This window comes from Photinus pyralis, unplaced genomic scaffold (genome assembly GCF_008802855.1).
Source record: "Photinus pyralis isolate 1611_PpyrPB1 unplaced genomic scaffold, Ppyr1.3 Ppyr1.4_LG6, whole genome shotgun sequence".
Taxonomy (NCBI): Eukaryota; Metazoa; Arthropoda; class Insecta; order Coleoptera; family Lampyridae; genus Photinus; species Photinus pyralis.
This window is the reverse complement of record NW_022170663.1, coordinates 20,594,394-20,611,078: the sequence shown is the minus strand read 5'-3', so window position 1 is coordinate 20,611,078 and position 16,685 is coordinate 20,594,394. Positions and strand designations below refer to the sequence as shown.

Below are 16,685 nucleotides of genomic sequence, written 5' to 3'. Positions count from 1 at the left end.
TGGAGCAATACTACGCGCAAGAACTGCAGAAAGAAATTGCAAGGTCAAATCCTTGCATGCAATAAGCATTGCATGGTATTTGACATGGTGCAATTCTATTTCAATTGCCACATGTCTGCCAACAGAAGAATCATATGGATTTGTCAACAAAGTTGTTAACCTCAAATGAAAATTAAATTTTGATTGCTTGAAGAAACATGAAAATTACAAGAATAAATAAGATTAGTAAAAACAAATAATGAGTGCGTCTCTCAGCATCACAGTTGCCGCCGCTGTATTTTACTAGGTTGGTGCCACAAAAACAACTAGATTTCTCCCTAGAATTGCACGATTCATGCAAGAAAAATAGCACCGGTCCTATAAAAATTGCATGCAAGTCTCTTGCAGCAATTGATCAGCTGGCTTTGAACTGCGAATGCCTTTCGCAATTTTTCTTGCAACTTGCATGCAATTGCAATTTTTATTGCTCCATGTCAAGCGGGCTTAAGAAATTTAGCAATAGTGCCGACTTAATTCGAAACAGACTATATACACTATAATATTCTATACATAATGGGCACCCTTTAAAATAAAGAATGTTTTTGCATGCGCACATTTAATTTATGCTATATACGATATGTTTATTTTTAATAGAAACGTCTACCTATGGTTAAAATTTTAAAGAGAGATCTTCATAAGTAAAAAAGCTGGCATCTTGCGGCCTGCGCATGCGCGCATTTAATTTTTACTATGTGCGATGTGTTTGCCTTTGCAAATGACTTTTGTAGTGTTCGATTTTTACTACATGTGATACGTTTTTCTTTATTAGAAGCATCATGGTTAAAATTTCAAAGTAATGTATTCATATGTAATCTAAGCATCTAATGCTTACAATATGAGATATGTTTGCTTTTAAGAGAAGCATCTGTGATTAAAATTTTCAGAAGATAAATAAGAAAGTTGTTAAGGCCCTCGGACAGACGGAGGGACAGACGGTCGGACGGACAGAGAAGCTGCAATGGCGCACCCAACTACGTTAAAAAATGCGCTAAAAGTGCACCTTTCAATCCCTATCCACCCCTAAGCTTACACCCTGTCGGTTCGGACTTTTAGTATATTGTTCAGATTCGAGAGGTGAACTCTACCAGTTTCAGGAAATTTTTCTTCATTGACAGGAGTAATTTCGTTTAGTCAAGATCCGGTGTAACCGGAAATCGTATAAAACTGAAAATATTTTAGTTGAAACGGGTTTTTGAATAACCGGTTAGATTAATCTCGGTATTGGACACCCTGTATAAATAAAAAACGACAATCAATAAAAAATGTAAGGTTAAGTTAAACACAAGAAGTTTGTGTACTTTGCTCATGCAAGTTCTATTTCTATTTATTTTACTTTTACAGACACGCGTCAGGCAAAGTTCACTACATAAAAGCGCGAGATCAACAGCTAATCGTCAGAAACATTAAATGAGTGAGGTTATTGACATCTTATAAGCATGGCCGAAGTGATACCCCCAAACGCTCCTGAACGTAAGTTACTTATTTTGCTAAGCCCCTTGTGTAAAGCCTTCATCACAGATTGTCCGGGCACTCAGAGTACCGACGCCGGCAAAGTGTCAGCCTGTGCAGGTTGCCCTAATCAACAAGTCTGTTCCTCCGGTGCAACTAAGGCAGTCGACCCCGGCATACAGCTGGTGAAGGATCGTTTAGAAGCAGTAAAACACAAAATTTTGATATTGTCTGGTAAAGGAGGTGTCGGTAAAAGCACACTAACTGCTCTGCTCAGTCGTGGAATTGCGCAACGTAACTCTGAATTAAATGTAAGTCTTACTCTGTTATATCGGCTTCTTCGTTCTTCTGGACCTCCAAAGAACATTTGTGTGCTACATTCACAATCTGATCTAACACTCCCGTATTTTCAAACATCGGGAAGTCTGTGTCACTCTGTGCTAAGCACTGTGGCCTAATTTAAGTTCTGCACATTCCTCGACATGGAAAAATAATCAATATGTTTTGCAGGTTGCCGTTTTAGATATTGACATTTGTGGACCATCGCAACCGAGAGTTTTAGGTGTAAATGGCGAACAAGTGCACCAATCGGGGTCGGGATGGTCACCAGTGGTATGTGCCAACTTTTGAGTTAATATTATGACTTACTGACGGCTTTAGTACGTTGAGGACAACTTATCCGTCATGTCCATTGGATTTCTCTTGTCTTCCGTTGATGACGCAATCATATGGAGAGGACCCAAGAAAAATGGAATGATTCGTCAATTTTTAAGCGAAGTTGATTGGGGAAATCTCGACTACCTCCTTATGGATACACCCCCAGGTAATTGTGTAACTTTGTTATCGCGGTACAAAGATCATCAATGTACGTCAATGGAAACTTCACAACATATTTGTTTATCATCTTGATGTATAAACGTAAACTTTTCCGTTCAAGGTACGTCTGACGAACACTTATCAGCTGCAACATACTTGGCCAAGGCCGGTCTAACAGGCGCGATCATTATTACAACACCTCAAGAGGTCGCCCTTTTAGATGTTCGGAAGGAGGTTGATTTCTGTCGGAAACTAAACATAAACATACTGGGTGTTATAGAAAATATGTCCATTTTTGTATGCCCTTGCTGCCAGGTATTTTTCGCTAATTGCTATGTAGGGTTTCATTATTGTTACGTTCACAGCGACAATCGGAAATATTTCCTGCAACCACTGGTGGGGCACAACGCATGTGCAATGAATTCAATATTCCCTTTTTGGGAAGTTTGCCTTTAGATCCTAAATTGGCCAGATGCTGTGATGAGGGCAAAGATTACTTAACCGAGTTACCAGGTTCTCCTGCTATGAAAGCTTTGACTTCAATTGTTGATAGTGAGTTTTTTTCTTATAAATTTTTTAGTACGTTTATTTACACTGTGTTTGTTTCAGATATTATGAGTGGGTGTACCGCTTAGTATTTATTTATTTATGCGATTATAGTTTTGTAATAAAAATATTTGTAAAAGTGTGATTCAGTTTTTGTAGTTTTAAATGAAACTAGATCTTCTTTTATCGTTTGAACCTTTATCAGTCATAAATTCAAAACAGTGGAGAAGCAACTTGCTTTTGAAATCAGAAATACAAAAAGAATAACACATTTTTAGTGCGCTCTCATAGTAACATTCAATTCAAATTTGATGTTTGCGAAATGTCTGGTAGATACTATCTTTTGTTACAATCATTTTAAGTGTTCTGTAGTAAAAATCGTATACAGAGATTTGAGTCTGCTGCTAGGCGTTTTCGAGTAGATAGTGCGCAAAATCAAAATCCTTCAATTCCAAACGGTCATGTAGGTAATTAAATTTTTACTAACACTTAAAATTAACTTTGAGCGAGAATCATTAAAATTAACTGTAATTGAGAATGAAACTTCTCTGTTCGTCGTTATAAAGGGTCCGAATTAACACACAACTTGCATGAAATTACAAAGACAAATTTTATTCCAAACTGTTGCTTGGGCACGAACTTGAACGAAAACAAAAAAACTGCTTCCAATGGTCAGCAGGTCGGGGTTGGTATACCTAAAAAAAAACTTTTTTAAACAGACAGCACCCTCTTGGCCTCAACTTGAACAAAAGACGTCTTCAAAAGAACGGCACTCCGGACTCAAACTAGGCAAAAAGCGTCTCTCGTATTTTAACGGAAATCCTGCTTTAATTTCTAATTCAACATTTCTACCTAATAATACAATATTTCTGAAAGATTACAAATAGCCACGTTACCTCCAAACATTTACCTTTATCTCACTCAAATAAATGAAAAGCTCAATAAATCCGAAAGGGATTTTTTACTCTAAAGAGTACTTGAAAGAGTATATATGAACGCTCGCCTTCTGCCACTGTGACGTAAGTAGGAAATTTGACATAATGGTATGGTTTTTTGGACTTCACTTCTGTGAATTTTTTAAGAATTAAATGTGCTATTGTTTGCGTTTTGTCCGGACCCACTTCTGCCTTTTCAAACTACTTCTAGGGGAATGGTCCTAGAGTCCTGGAATTTTTTGCAGCAGGTAGCCAAGGCCGGAGGGGGGGGGGAGTAGAACTAGTTTTATCCTTCTGGTACTCTAATGAAAGGTCTCAATGAAAGGAATTAATTTCTACCAACCATAGCCCTCCTTCTCGACCTCTTATTGTGATCGGGTATATTCCCTTATACCTCAAGAACGGATTGTGGGAAGAGAGTACTCACAAAGGGTGATTGAGACGTGATGTCAAAACAAAAGCTATTTCGGTTAAAAAAATGCGCTGTATCTGCACAAGAATTGTGCACAATTTATATTTGTTTAAACTTTTCTGTTATATTGAGTTATGCATATGTACTAGCATTGAATACTAGCACGGAAGTCCTCGCCGAGCATCCGAACAGACCTTTGAACTTAATCGAAAAATCTTAGGATCATTATTCACAAAAATACAAAAAAAAAATACAAATGAAAATCTCTTTTGGCCGGGCCCCGGGGCATCATTACAATTGAGAAAAGTAGCTTTTTTATTTACGAAATTTGCGCCTGGGGGGAAATCTCATTTTAAAGCGCGCATCAGCTCAGCTGTTCTATGTCAAAAGGTTAACCAAACCAAACAATAAACCGCATCATCGCACTTTATCAATAGGAAACAGTCCAGTTACAAATGATAACGTTTGATATTATATCTTTATTTTACCACACTCCCTTCAGTTATAATCTACAATAAAACGAAGAACAAATCGTTTATTAATTTTACATACATTGTGAAGTTTACAGAATGACCCGAATTAGAGATTTACTCATTGCCTGGAGGATACGAAGAGCGAGGCAGCTGAATAACAGTGATTCTGTATCGTTTGAGGCGTTTTGTAACGAAGCACCTCCTCTACGTCACCCTGCCACAAAGGAGTCCTCACTAAGTAATGAATACAAGTGTTCCCCAAAGCATGCCAAAGTGAGTTACACATTTCAGTCACTTGAATCTGTTTGAAAGTCTGTTTTTAATAGGCAGAAGAGTACGTTCGTTTCTCTGCAGAAACCAGCAGTATTTCTAAATGCACCCGTCCTAGTCTAGCGACAATCCTATTGCTCATCCTGTTATTGGCTGTGTTTTTAATCCTTCCAATTATATATTTATTACACTGTTTTGGTGTTGTAAACATTGATCATGATTTATTAATTCAACATTCGCATCATAATCTTAAGGATAAGGTGAGATTATCTTAATTACTCTGCACGCAGTGAGACAAATGATATCTTTCAGGAACATTACACACCAAGTGCTAAAATACACGATGAACTTCAAAGCTCTCAATCCGAAAAAGATCTACCACCTCCCCCCAAGCCCGATTATAAGCAGTGCAAACTACTCAAAAACGAAGAGAAATTGGACTGTTACCCCGAGTACGGTGCGAACATGCAAGGATGCGAGTTGAGAGGTTGCTGTTGGGTTCCTGTTAAATCAAAGTCCAAAAAGAAGAAATACGCACCTCTCGACGTGCCCTACTGTTACTTTCCCCCCAATTACGATAGTTACAAATACGTTAATGTAACAGAAACTGCATATGGACTGACTGCATTTTTAAAACGCAACTATCGAAGTGCATATGGGAATGATGTAGAAATAATTAAAATGATTGTTAAGTACGAAGCCGAAAACCGATTACATATTAAGGTATGATTATTATTCTTAGTGGTTTTAATAACACTCTTTGTCAGTATCTTTGAAAAAACCTAGAATTCACTTCTATAGCTTTTAATGCCTCCTTGATTATCTGTTACTATAGCGCACTGGTTCCCAAAGTTGACTAGGTTCCCCATCAAAAAAAATGTTCAATTTTGGGACCCACCTCTTAGTTGTCTTACAGAAAATACGGTATAAATATTGGTATTGCTCAGATGCCCTAGTGGCGAGTTCTGGAACTACTTAATTATCAATAGAATTTAAAAAACAAAGCAGATCAGTAATCACGATTAAATTGGCTTTTAAATAATGTGCCATTTGCCATAGGATTCCATTTAAAATTTTAGGGGTTAAGCTCCCTACGTAGAGGGGTGAAGACTTGGGTTTGTGATTTGTATTCCAAAAGTTGTCCCCCTCGATTACAAAATTAACGTGTTCGAGGATTTTTCGAAATTTAATACCCTAAAAGCCCCCTGTATACTTCTCGTTGGGCCACTCTGTATATTGACAACTGTAGGAGTGGTTAATTCCTGGGTGGTACAGGCGGACAGACAGAGAATTTCAAATTTATATATTTATACTATTTTGTTATGTAGCAACTGCTTATTCATGATTCTCAGTTTAATACTTAGGTCTGACGAGTAAATTATACAGTGTGTATGGACTGCACAAGAGGGAAGAATTGTTATTTGCAACAATGAAAAACCGTAAAAATCCATATAATCCTAAAAATTTAGTTTTTTGTTTCAGAATTTGTTTTGAGACAAACAATGACATTTTTTAATGTTCTTGTTCAGTCCATCCGCGGCCTATAATCTTAACCTAAAACCTCCACTTAGTTCGTAGATCCGTTTCGTAATCGCTTCGAACCACCGTATCCAGAAGTGCCAATTGTGGATAAGGCGGCCTCCAATTTATCCTACAATCTCCAACTGAACGAGGAAAATGGGGGATTCCGAATTATGCGAAAAGGAGAGCGCACGCCTATGTACTGCACTCTCGGTTGAGACAATTAAGCTAATTGTTGTGTTTGCAGTTTCGATACATTTAATCTGGGAAATATGGTCTTCAGTGATCAGTTTTTACAGTTGTCTTCGAAATTGCCCTCGAATTACATTTACGGACTAGGAGAACATCGTTCACCACTTTTGCTGTCGACACACTGGCAGCAATTTACAATGTTTACGCATGATGGCATACCTACTGAGAATGTACTTTCGAATTTACAAACAACACTTATTAAAAGTTGTATTTTAGATGAATTTGTACGGCAGCCATCCATTCTATATGATGATGGAGAATTCTGGTAAAAGTCATGGTGTTTTCTTGTTAAACAGCAATGCAATGGGTATGCGCCAATGATGTAGCCCCTCAATATAAATGACTGTTTTAGATGTTATTCTACAGCCATCACCTGCGATAACATTTAGAACAATTGGGGGAGTATTAGATTTCTACTTTTTTATGGGCCCGACACCTAAGGATGTTGTGATTCAATATTTGGAAATAATCGGCAAACCTTTCATGCCCCCTTATTGGAGTTTGGGATTTCATTTGTGCAGGTAGGTATATTTGGTTAATGGAAAAATCAAATAACCAGCCCTTAACGATTTCGAATGTATGTGTTGCTATGAGAGTGATAGAAAAATCAGATACCTATTGAAAAATGTCATGTTAGATTACAGTTCTTTTTAACACTATCAACTGTTTACCTTTCAATTCGTGCAAGCCTTCTTTATACATTTAACCACAGACCTCATCAGGTTATGGGCTCAGTATTGCGCGAATTAATTTTTGTTAGAACTTTGTTGTAAACGATCGCAATGGAAGTGTGTCGTGTGTGTAGTTATTGGAGAACTTAGTTACTCTCGTCTGGGTTATTTGTCATGGAAGTTTTGTGAGTTTGAATATACAGTGTGTCCCAGATCGGGTGGGATTGCATGGGTAACTTTGTTATTATTAAGGATAGAGAATTGGTTAAATGGGCAATGTCTTGCAGTTTTAGATGCTTATTTAAAATTTCCTTTTGGAAATTCAAAATGTCGCATAGGTTCGACGTAAATTCAAAAAAACTAAAATTGGGCATTTCCTTGAATGTCTTATATCATCGAAAGTATAAGAGGGATAAAAAAAAGTTTTATATAAAAGTTACTGTCTTTGATACGTTTAATTTAGAATTGATGTCAAAAAAAAATTCAAGATGGCTATTTTTGAGGAACATTTACCAACTTTCTAAAGTTAAATAGGCGCCATATGGCATTTTTAGATTATTTGATAGATTTTTTAATTCTCTTTTCATCGAGCAATCATAACATAAGATAGAAAATAAGATACCAGCTATATCAACGGTTTTTATATTTTAATCAAGTAGGCTGTGATGAATTAAAAAAAAAACAAAACAACATCTATTCGAGGCAACAAAACAATGAAAATAATTACATCAGACGTTTAAAAAAATCAGGGACGCACTAATGAGAGGGGGGTTTGGGCATTACAACTCCCTCCAAAATTTTATATAAGCGGTCTAGAAAAATTTGATTTTTATAACATCACTTATTGACTTATTATCCATACTTACATACCTACAAATGGTGGTATAACTACAAACTATCCCCTCGAAAAAAGTCATGCCATTATCCAGTTAAAGACATTTCAAGACACTTCGCTTTATTTTACACAATGTATTACCATTGATGCATTGTCCCAGGTCACATTTTGTAGGTGGTTTATCCGCAAGAATATCTAAACTAACAGTTTTACCAGTCCGAGTATATGGACAGATAAATCTTATTTTTCTAACTGCGAAGTGTATCGACATTATGAACACTACTCGTCACAGGAAAACCTACATGTTGTAGATTCACGCCGAAATCAAGTAATATTTTTTTTTAATTAATGTATTTTATGGCATAATGGGAAGTCATGTAATTGGACCGGTAATCTTCGATGGATCTTTAACTGCTCACCATTATTTACAAATTCTCCAATAAACTTCCTTAAAGGATTTTTCTCGACAACGTATGTTTCGAAGGAAGGGGTAGTTTATGCTACCTACCAACAAACTGGCTGCTCAGGTCACAATTCACGAATTATGTACAGTACATTAAATTATAAAAGTAAGTACTTAATTAAACAAGTTGTAAATCAGCATATGCATGATTAAAGCGCATTTTTGGTAATACAGGTCAGTATTTTATTAGCGAAGTTTAAAATTATCGATCTCACGAGTAATTTTGGCTGCGTTAAATAATTAATTTTATTTAATTTCAATTGACGGTACGTCTTCATTTTGTAAAACAAATCACAAAGTAAATAATAAGTTTTTATACTGGTAGCGCTATCTAACGGTAAAATTATAGTACCTCCGAAACCCATATCGAAATTATTTTCTTCAATTATCGATCTTACAAGTAATCTAACTCAAAATAGACTAGTGCCTGCACATCTACACTATAGCAGAAAGCTTTTAGTGAAAATTTGAATTCTCTAGCTATTGTAGTTGTGGAGATCTAACGCGGACAGCCGGCCTGCCAGCAATGACGAATATAATAGCGTATTTTTTTCAAAAATGCGCTAAAAATAAAAGTAAAGTGGAAGTAGCTACCACTAAAATAATCATAATAATCATCAATGGCAACACGTTGCCTAAACTAAACTGTCTTGAAGTGTGTTTCACTAATAATGGCCAGTATTTTAAACATCTGGTGTAATTATTTTCATTGTTTTGTTGCCTCGAATAGATTTTGTTTTGTTTTTTTTTATTCGTCACAGGCTACTTGACTAAAATACAAAAACCGTTAATATAACTGGTATCTTATTTTCAATCTTATGTTATAATAGCTCGTTGAAAAGAGAATTTAAAAATCTATCAAGTAATCTAAAAATCCAATATGGCGCCCATTTAACTTTAGGAAGTTGGTAAATGTGCCTCAAAAGTGGCCATCTTGAATTTTTTTTTGACATCAATTCTAAATTAAGCGTATCAAAGACAGTCACTTTTATATAAACCTTTTTTTTATATCTCTTATACTTTCAATGATATAAGACATTCAAGGAAATGACCAATTTTAGTTTTTTTGAATTTACGTCGAACCTATGCGACATTTTGAATTTCCATAAGGAAATTTTAATTAAGCATCCAAAACTGCAAAACATTGCCCATTTAACCAATTCTCTATCTTTAATAATAACAAAGTTACCCATGCAATCCCACCCGATTTGGGACACACTGTATATTGGAGGGACATTACAATTGAGTTGATTGGAAATGCCTAGTGAAAATTCAGTTGAACGCCAAAGGTTAGCATGGATTGTGTGATAAGGGGAAAGAAGCCTTCAAGAAACTTGGAATTTATAGCTCAGAATGTCATTGTCTTGAGTTTATCAACTCAGGAAGACGATTGATACCTATTATGTATACGACCTGCAAGGAAGTGTGGGATAATTGCATGCAGTTTATGAGCTGAAATCGGAGCAAAGGCAAGATCGCCTCAGTTTTTTAGTGTAAGAGAAAAGGAACCTGAGGATTCGATTGCAAAACACATTGCCAAACTTGAGGAGCTATGACAGAAATTTTAGATGAGACTTACAAGGAGGACAAGGTAAAATTGAATCGGGTTTTGAACATGCGATGCCTGCCGAATACCTTGAATTTATTCATGCTTGGGAGTCAGTGTGTAAGGAGAATCGAATGTTGGATAATCTTAGTGAGGTGTTTTGGAGCAGCGGCTGAATGATACTAAGTATGCTGGTGACGGCCACGGTAAGTGTGGTGGGGGTGGCGACTAGGGATGTTATAAATTATCCATATATCAATAATTATCGATAAATACCGATAATTGAAGTTTATCGATATTATCCATATATCGATAATTGTCGATAGATCTTGATTATTGATATTAATCGAGTATTGATGATTACCCGGCCATAATCAATAATTGTATATCGATAATATCAGCTGCGCGGTTCATGGTCATTTTCCTTCGAACTTCCGCTATGATTAAAGTATAGATAATAACAAATTATCGATAATTAACAATATCCGATAATATCGATAATAATCGATAGTGAATTTTTATTATCGCGCAGCCCTGGTGGCGACAAGTCAAAGAAGTTTGTCCCAAAATGTTACAAATGTGGCGAGTTAGGTTTTTATAAGGGGAACTGTAAGAATAATTCCAAGAAGTCCTAATCTGGGAAGAGTTAGAGGGGTCTGCGTTTGTTAGCCAATCGGATATTGTCAAATCTGTACATTCCCCCAATGTTTGGGTTGCAGATTCTGGTGCAACGCAGCACATGCACATTACCATGAACCGTAATTGGTATTCTATTTTTGAGGTATTTTTCCCAGAAAAGCACAAGTCGGAAATGGCCCATCAATGAAGGCGTGAAGGCTGAAGAATGTGGGGTTTGTTCTGGGAGTGGGTAAAATTTGTTCTTGACGACTTCTACTCTGGATAAAGGGTACTATTCGGTTCTGAACAGTGAAAATTGCTACATTTATTATAGGGCAAGGTTTTGTTTGCTCAGTCCAAGGGATCAAATGGGTCGTGATTACACCGACGTCGGCTGAAAGTCACGTTGTTACTGAACATGAATTATTACAAGTTTGGCATGAGAGATCAGCTCATAAGAAAAACGTCATGTTCTGACCTTATTGAAGAGAAGCGGGATCGACGTCAATGGCAATTTGAAATTAGACCTGTATGATGCACTGTGTGCAATACACTAAGGAAGGAAGACTCATTCGAGGAAAAAGGAGGAAAACTACAGTGGAAACTTCAAGAGTGATGCCAAGGAGGTTGAAGGACAATGCAGTCCGTGGAACCTCAGAATGTTACACTACAAACTGTTTCTCATTTGATAATAATAATAATAATAATATAAATATGATTTTTCCTTTTTACCGAGTTAATAATAATTTTAAAAAAAGGTTTATATAAATATCTTAAATACAAAAAAATAAGTTATGATTGGTTATTATCCCCATAATTTATAATAGTTATACCAATGTAATTGTGGAATAATTAATAATAATAATAATAATAATGTCTTATTAAATCACGCTAGTGACATTAAGGAAAACGAACATCTAAATAATATAATATTCATAAGCGCGATTTAAAAGGGCATTCTTGAACCTACCACATCGAGCGATAAGTTGATCGAACGCAACGACTGGTCTAGACCACTCGTTGCGTGAGTCATGCGCAGTTGCAGCTACAGGACGGATCGTGCAGCTGTTTTGCTTGGGTTATTCAGTGCCCTAACCTATACATTCACATATTTTCTGTGAAATAAAACATGGAATTGTTCGAGGATTTTCTGGTTATTAATAACGTCCTTCCACACTCTTTTAACAATTGTTTCTGGGCGTCAGTCATTGCCCTATTTCTTATTTTAGTATTCATAATGCAAAAACAAAACATAATACAAAACTGACAAATGACAGTTCAATTCTTGTCTGTGTTTGGTTAGCTCATAAAGTTTGTCCACGATTCAGGAAGGCAGCTAAACTTGAACTTATCCATATCGTATACGCTATACGCTAATGACGTCATGGCAGCCGGTCACATCACATGCACATCACGGAGCATGTCCACTAACTTCGGCAATCGATGCCCTGCTCTTTCACTTAACCCATTGCGTTGATTCGTGCAACACTTCTTTTTTTTTATTTAACTACAGATCTAATTAATATTTAAGTGCCTACTATACGTCGTTCGGTATAAGCATAGAGGAAATACAATTGTATTTACTCCATGGTATAAGCAGGGCCGTTCCTAGACACTTGGCCGCCTGAGTGACAAAATGAAATTGCACTCCTTTTTCCAACTTTATAGAATAATCAAGTTAACTAATAATGCTTTATTTTATGCTGTAATTTAAAAAGAATGCACTAACAATCATTTCATTCACAAAAAGGGTAGATATTAAGTATAATATGCAAAAACAGAAAAAACACAAAACTAAAATTTCGCTTTCCTTGCTTTTAACACTAACTTGAACCACTTCCTTTAAACTAATATTGTTCACTAAATTTCTATTGCTATAATGCAAGATTTGTTAACCGTTCTCAAAGCTCGAAGGTAATACTTGATCTTTGCCGTTCTTGTGTCATTGACGATCGCAAATAACTTTTTATAATTTTCAATCTTTAAAGGACCAAAATCCTGTAGCGACCGAATTTTGATAAAGAAAAAAAACCGAACGTACGAAGTATCTTGGGTATAATCATATACAGAGTGGCTAATAAAGATGGAACCAAAGCGTTGGTGTGAAAACGGTTGGAGATATCGGTTTGAAAGTTTTAGGCCTTAAATAAGATGTGTTTGTGCATATTCTAGCATGAAAAGAAAATTTTTGTTCTGTAGGTTTTTGACACGGCCGCCATTTTGTTTTTTTAAATGGCATCATAGGTGTTGCAACACATCGTTGGAAATCTTATTTTACCTTCATTACGAATATGCAATAGGAAATAAACGGTTACGCAAAACTAACTAATTTATTAGAGCGAAATTGTGAATAATACAATAAGAATTTTTATCTTTTTTTGAGTTCCACTACATTTTTATCAATTTTAGTTTATTAAAAATTGTATTACATCCTCTTTCTAGAATTTTTAATCGATAAACAATCTACAAAACAGTTTTCGAATTATTTGCATAATTAAGTTGCAAACCAACCGTATATTCGTTTAAAATTAGTAGTTAATTAATAATTTTTGCGCAGCCGTATTTTTCCTATTGCATATTCGTATTGAAGGTAAAATGAGCTTTCCAACGATGTGTTACAAGACCTATGTTGCCATTTAAAAAAAAACAAAATGGCGGCCCTGTCATAAAACCATGCGGGATAAAAATTTGCTTTTCATGCTGGAATATGCACAAACACATCATATTTAAGTCCTAAAACTTTCAAACCGATATCTCCAACCGTTTTCACACCAGCGCTTTGGTTCCGTCTTTATTATCCACTCCGTATTCATTGTATAATATACAATGATAATCAATGTATAATAATAAAGCCTTTGATGAGCGCGTCTTCTCTTATAACCTCTAGCCGCCCCAATCGATTACTGTACAATTTCTAACAGCAAGGTCCTTCATAGTTTTTTTTTGCACGTAGGTTCGGCTACAACTCTCTAAACCAAACCGAAAAGGTGATGCAGAGAAATATCGACGCCGGTATTCCCATTGTAAGTCAGCTACTTTGTTCCTTTACGAGCACCTTTTACCTTCAATTTTAGCAAACTCAATGGAATGATTTAGATTACATGAATAACAGCAACGATTTCACCTACGACACAATTAACTTCAAGGGACTACCCCAGTTCGTGAATGACTTGCATAAAAGGGGAATGAACTACATTCCACTAATTGACCCAGGTGTGAGCGCAAGCGAGCAAGCCGGTAGCTATGTACCGTACGATAAAGGAGTCGAAATGGATATATTCGTGAAAAATTCTTCGGGACAGATATTCATCGGGAAGGTACGTACGAGTATTCACAATTTTCCTTGTTTAATTGTTAATTCTTTTCACGCTAAGAATAAGGATAAGGTATATGCAATGGTGTTTAAAAAATTAGGTCACACTTTTATAGGTCTGGAATCATGGTACGACCGTATGGCCGGACTTCACGGACCCTCATACTGTAGACTATTGGTTGATGATGTTAAAGTCAATGCACGATCAATTTGCATTTGACGGAGCATGGATTGACATGAACGAACCGTCCAACTTTTTATCGGGATCGTTCACCGGTTGTCCACAGTCGCGTTTTGAAAATCCACCCTATCTTCCAGATGTTGATGGGGGACAGTTAAATTATAAAACGTTGTGCATGAGTGCTAAGCATTTTGCCGGAATTCACTACGATGTGCATAACCTCTACGGTTTCACTGAGGCAATCGTTACAAGTTTGTAAGTCCTTAGGGTGATTTAATCCTTGCGTGATGAAAATTTTTAGCGTACTAGCGGAAATTCGGAATAAACGACCGGTGACAATTTCGCGATCCAGTTTCCCAGGTTTAGGTCACTATGCCGGCCATTGGAGTGGCGATGTATATTCGAAATGGTATGATATGAAATATACAATTCCACGTAAGTTTGCTGAATACATTTAACGTGTTTATTGGTGTTTTGGTTGATAGAATTGCTGAGCTTTAGTATGTTTGGTGTACCGTTGATGGGGGCCGACATATGTGGATTCAATGGTAATACTACTGCAACGTTGTGTAATCGTTGGATGCAGTTGGGAGCATTTTATCCATTTTCTAGAAATCATAATACCGATGATGGGTTTGTAAGTATAGCTTTTTAAAATTAGTCACACAATATTCAAAAGCGTCATGTACGATCACCGACAAAAATAATGATAAAATGAACCTGACTGCCACTTAGGCAACCAACCATACACTATATAAAATGGCAACATTGAAAGGTGGAATGGGCCGGACGACATCGCGCCATATACTCCATAGATATACACACTTCGTTATGATTCCTAAACTTAGCACTGTGTACAATTTTCAGGAGCAAGATCCAGTTGCATTGGGGTCGCTTGTGGTGGCATCCTCAAAAAAAGCGTTAAACGTACGCTACGCACTACTGCCATATCTGTATACGCTCTTTTGGGCCGCCCATGTTGAAGGAGAAACCGTTGCCAGGCCTCTATTTTTCGAGTAAATACCCCGCCCTTCTCCGCAACGCGCGCTAATTCGCCAATTTTTAGGTTTGTGAATGATAAGAAGACTTATGCCATTGATGAACAATTTTTGTGGGGCCCAGCGCTAATGATCACGCCCGTTTTAGAGGTAAATTTCGGGAGGCACATGTCAATTTTTAATTCGTTTAATAGGAGGCGAAAACGTACGTTAATCCGTACTTTCCTTCGGGCGTTTGGTACGATTACTATACGAAAACGGCGCACGACAGCAAAGGGGAATATGTCAATATATCGGCGCCTTTGGATACAATTCCCGTTTTTATTAGAGGTGGGTATATTATTCCACAGCAAAGTGCGATGATGACCACTACGCAGTCGAGGTTAACCAAAATTCAGTTGCTGGCGGCGTCTGATTTATCCGAGCAAGCTAGCGGTCAACTCTACTGGGATGATGGCGATTCTTTAAGTGAGTTATTAATTAAGCGACATATACCAAAAAAATTTGCAATTAGATTCGGTGGAAGAAAGACGATATTCATTACTTAACTTCACACTGAAGCCAGGAGAGCTTAGAAGTGAGGTCGTATGGTGGGGTAGCGAAAACCCACCGAATTTGGGGGTGGTTACAGTATTAGGTGTTAAAATTCCCATACATGAAGTTACCATTAATCAAATTGCCCAAGAATTTCAATATGACACTATTCACAAGGTGGGCACAAAAAATTGAGGAGTGTTATTAGCGCTAATATTGTTGTTTTTCAGTATTTAGTAATTGAACATTTGGATATAAGCCTAAAATCGACAGTGATCGTCTCATGGAAATAATAAGACGATTCAATCCAGCGAATGGATTGTGGATTTCAATTTAATTTGACAGACTGATTATAACTGTTATTTGTTAAATAGTTAAGATTGTGCTTTAAGAGTTGTTGAAACGCATACTGAGTCAATTTAATGTGATAGCTAACTAATATACATAAATGTGCTAGTAGCTTAGGAGCAAATTTCGTGTTGTACTTACCTTTGCTTGGTTCACGCAGTAATGCGCAACACACTCTAAATGTTACCCCATAGTAGTGAGTAGAGGTATTTCGGGACAAACTGCCATTTAACTACCTAAAATTGTAGTCATTATTGGTGTGTATAGTTAATGTATCCACATAATAGGTAGAAACCTACAGCCAAACCAAAGCGCGCGTTTGATTATTGTATTACTAAAGTAGAATAAATAAATTCTGACGTATTTTGTTATAGTTATGTACAGGGTGGTTTATTTGCTGTGCACAGAATTGGGATCTCGGTATCCTTTAGGGTTAAATGTTTTGGGATTGATTTGTAAAGTATG

General features: G+C 36.6%; 2 protein-coding genes across 4 annotated transcripts; both read left to right on the top strand.

Annotated features, from left to right (window-relative positions):
* The first annotated feature begins 1,308 nt into the window (after positions 1 to 1,308).
* Positions 1,309 to 2,995, top strand: LOC116174174 (cytosolic Fe-S cluster assembly factor NUBP1 homolog). 2 transcript variants are annotated; one of them, XM_031492045.1, is made up of 8 exons: positions 1,309 to 1,327; positions 1,381 to 1,509; positions 1,558 to 1,799; positions 1,999 to 2,100; positions 2,149 to 2,311; positions 2,426 to 2,619; positions 2,670 to 2,856; positions 2,914 to 2,995. In XM_031492045.1, the coding sequence occupies exons 2-8, from the start codon at positions 1,476 to 1,478 to the stop codon at positions 2,937 to 2,939; spliced, it is 948 nt and encodes a 315-aa protein (XP_031347905.1). In that variant the 5' UTR covers positions 1,309 to 1,327; positions 1,381 to 1,475; the 3' UTR covers positions 2,940 to 2,995. The 2 variants fall into 2 exon arrangements, with proteins under 2 accessions (XP_031347905.1, XP_031347904.1); XM_031492044.1 differs by lacking the exon at positions 1,309 to 1,327 and having other exon boundaries at positions 1,335 to 1,509.
* A 1,589-nt stretch (positions 2,996 to 4,584) lies between these two features.
* LOC116174171 (lysosomal alpha-glucosidase-like) lies at positions 4,585 to 16,601 on the top strand. 2 transcript variants are annotated; one of them, XM_031492037.1, is made up of 18 exons: positions 4,585 to 4,943; positions 4,997 to 5,200; positions 5,253 to 5,663; positions 6,512 to 6,660; positions 6,709 to 6,883; positions 6,930 to 7,020; positions 7,066 to 7,234; positions 13,800 to 13,869; positions 13,921 to 14,163; positions 14,221 to 14,232; positions 14,276 to 14,595; positions 14,642 to 14,775; positions 14,826 to 14,977; positions 15,208 to 15,356; positions 15,407 to 15,488; positions 15,533 to 15,806; positions 15,853 to 16,049; positions 16,103 to 16,601. In XM_031492037.1, exons 1-18 carry the CDS (start codon positions 4,767 to 4,769, stop codon positions 16,163 to 16,165), a joined length of 3,072 nt encoding a protein of 1,023 aa, XP_031347897.1. In that variant the 5' UTR covers positions 4,585 to 4,766; the 3' UTR covers positions 16,166 to 16,601. The 2 variants fall into 2 exon arrangements, with proteins under 2 accessions (XP_031347897.1, XP_031347898.1); XM_031492038.1 differs by lacking the exon at positions 14,221 to 14,232.
* The last annotated feature ends 84 nt before the right edge of the window (positions 16,602 to 16,685 follow it).

What these genes read in the sequence shown, in the direction of transcription:
- LOC116174174 (XM_031492045.1), top strand. Translation starts at nt 1,476, where the DNA reads ATGGCCGAAGTGATACCCCCAAACGCTCCTGAAC. An exon ending in CCTTATGGATACACCCCCAG is followed by an intron (nt 2,312 to 2,425) that starts GTAATTGTGTAA and finishes TTTCCGTTCAAG; the next exon opens with GTACGTCTGACGAACACTTA. An exon ending in TTGTATGCCCTTGCTGCCAG is followed by an intron (nt 2,620 to 2,669) that starts GTATTTTTCGCT and finishes TTACGTTCACAG; the next exon opens with CGACAATCGGAAATATTTCC.
- LOC116174171 (XM_031492037.1), top strand. Translation starts at nt 4,767, where the DNA reads ATGACCCGAATTAGAGATTTACTCATTGCCTGGAGGATACGAAGAGCG. An exon ending in GAGGCAATCGTTACAAGTTT is followed by an intron (nt 14,596 to 14,641) that starts GTAAGTCCTTAG and finishes GAAAATTTTTAG; the next exon opens with CGTACTAGCGGAAATTCGGA. An exon ending in GCCAGGCCTCTATTTTTCGA is followed by an intron (nt 15,357 to 15,406) that starts GTAAATACCCCG and finishes GCCAATTTTTAG; the next exon opens with GTTTGTGAATGATAAGAAGA.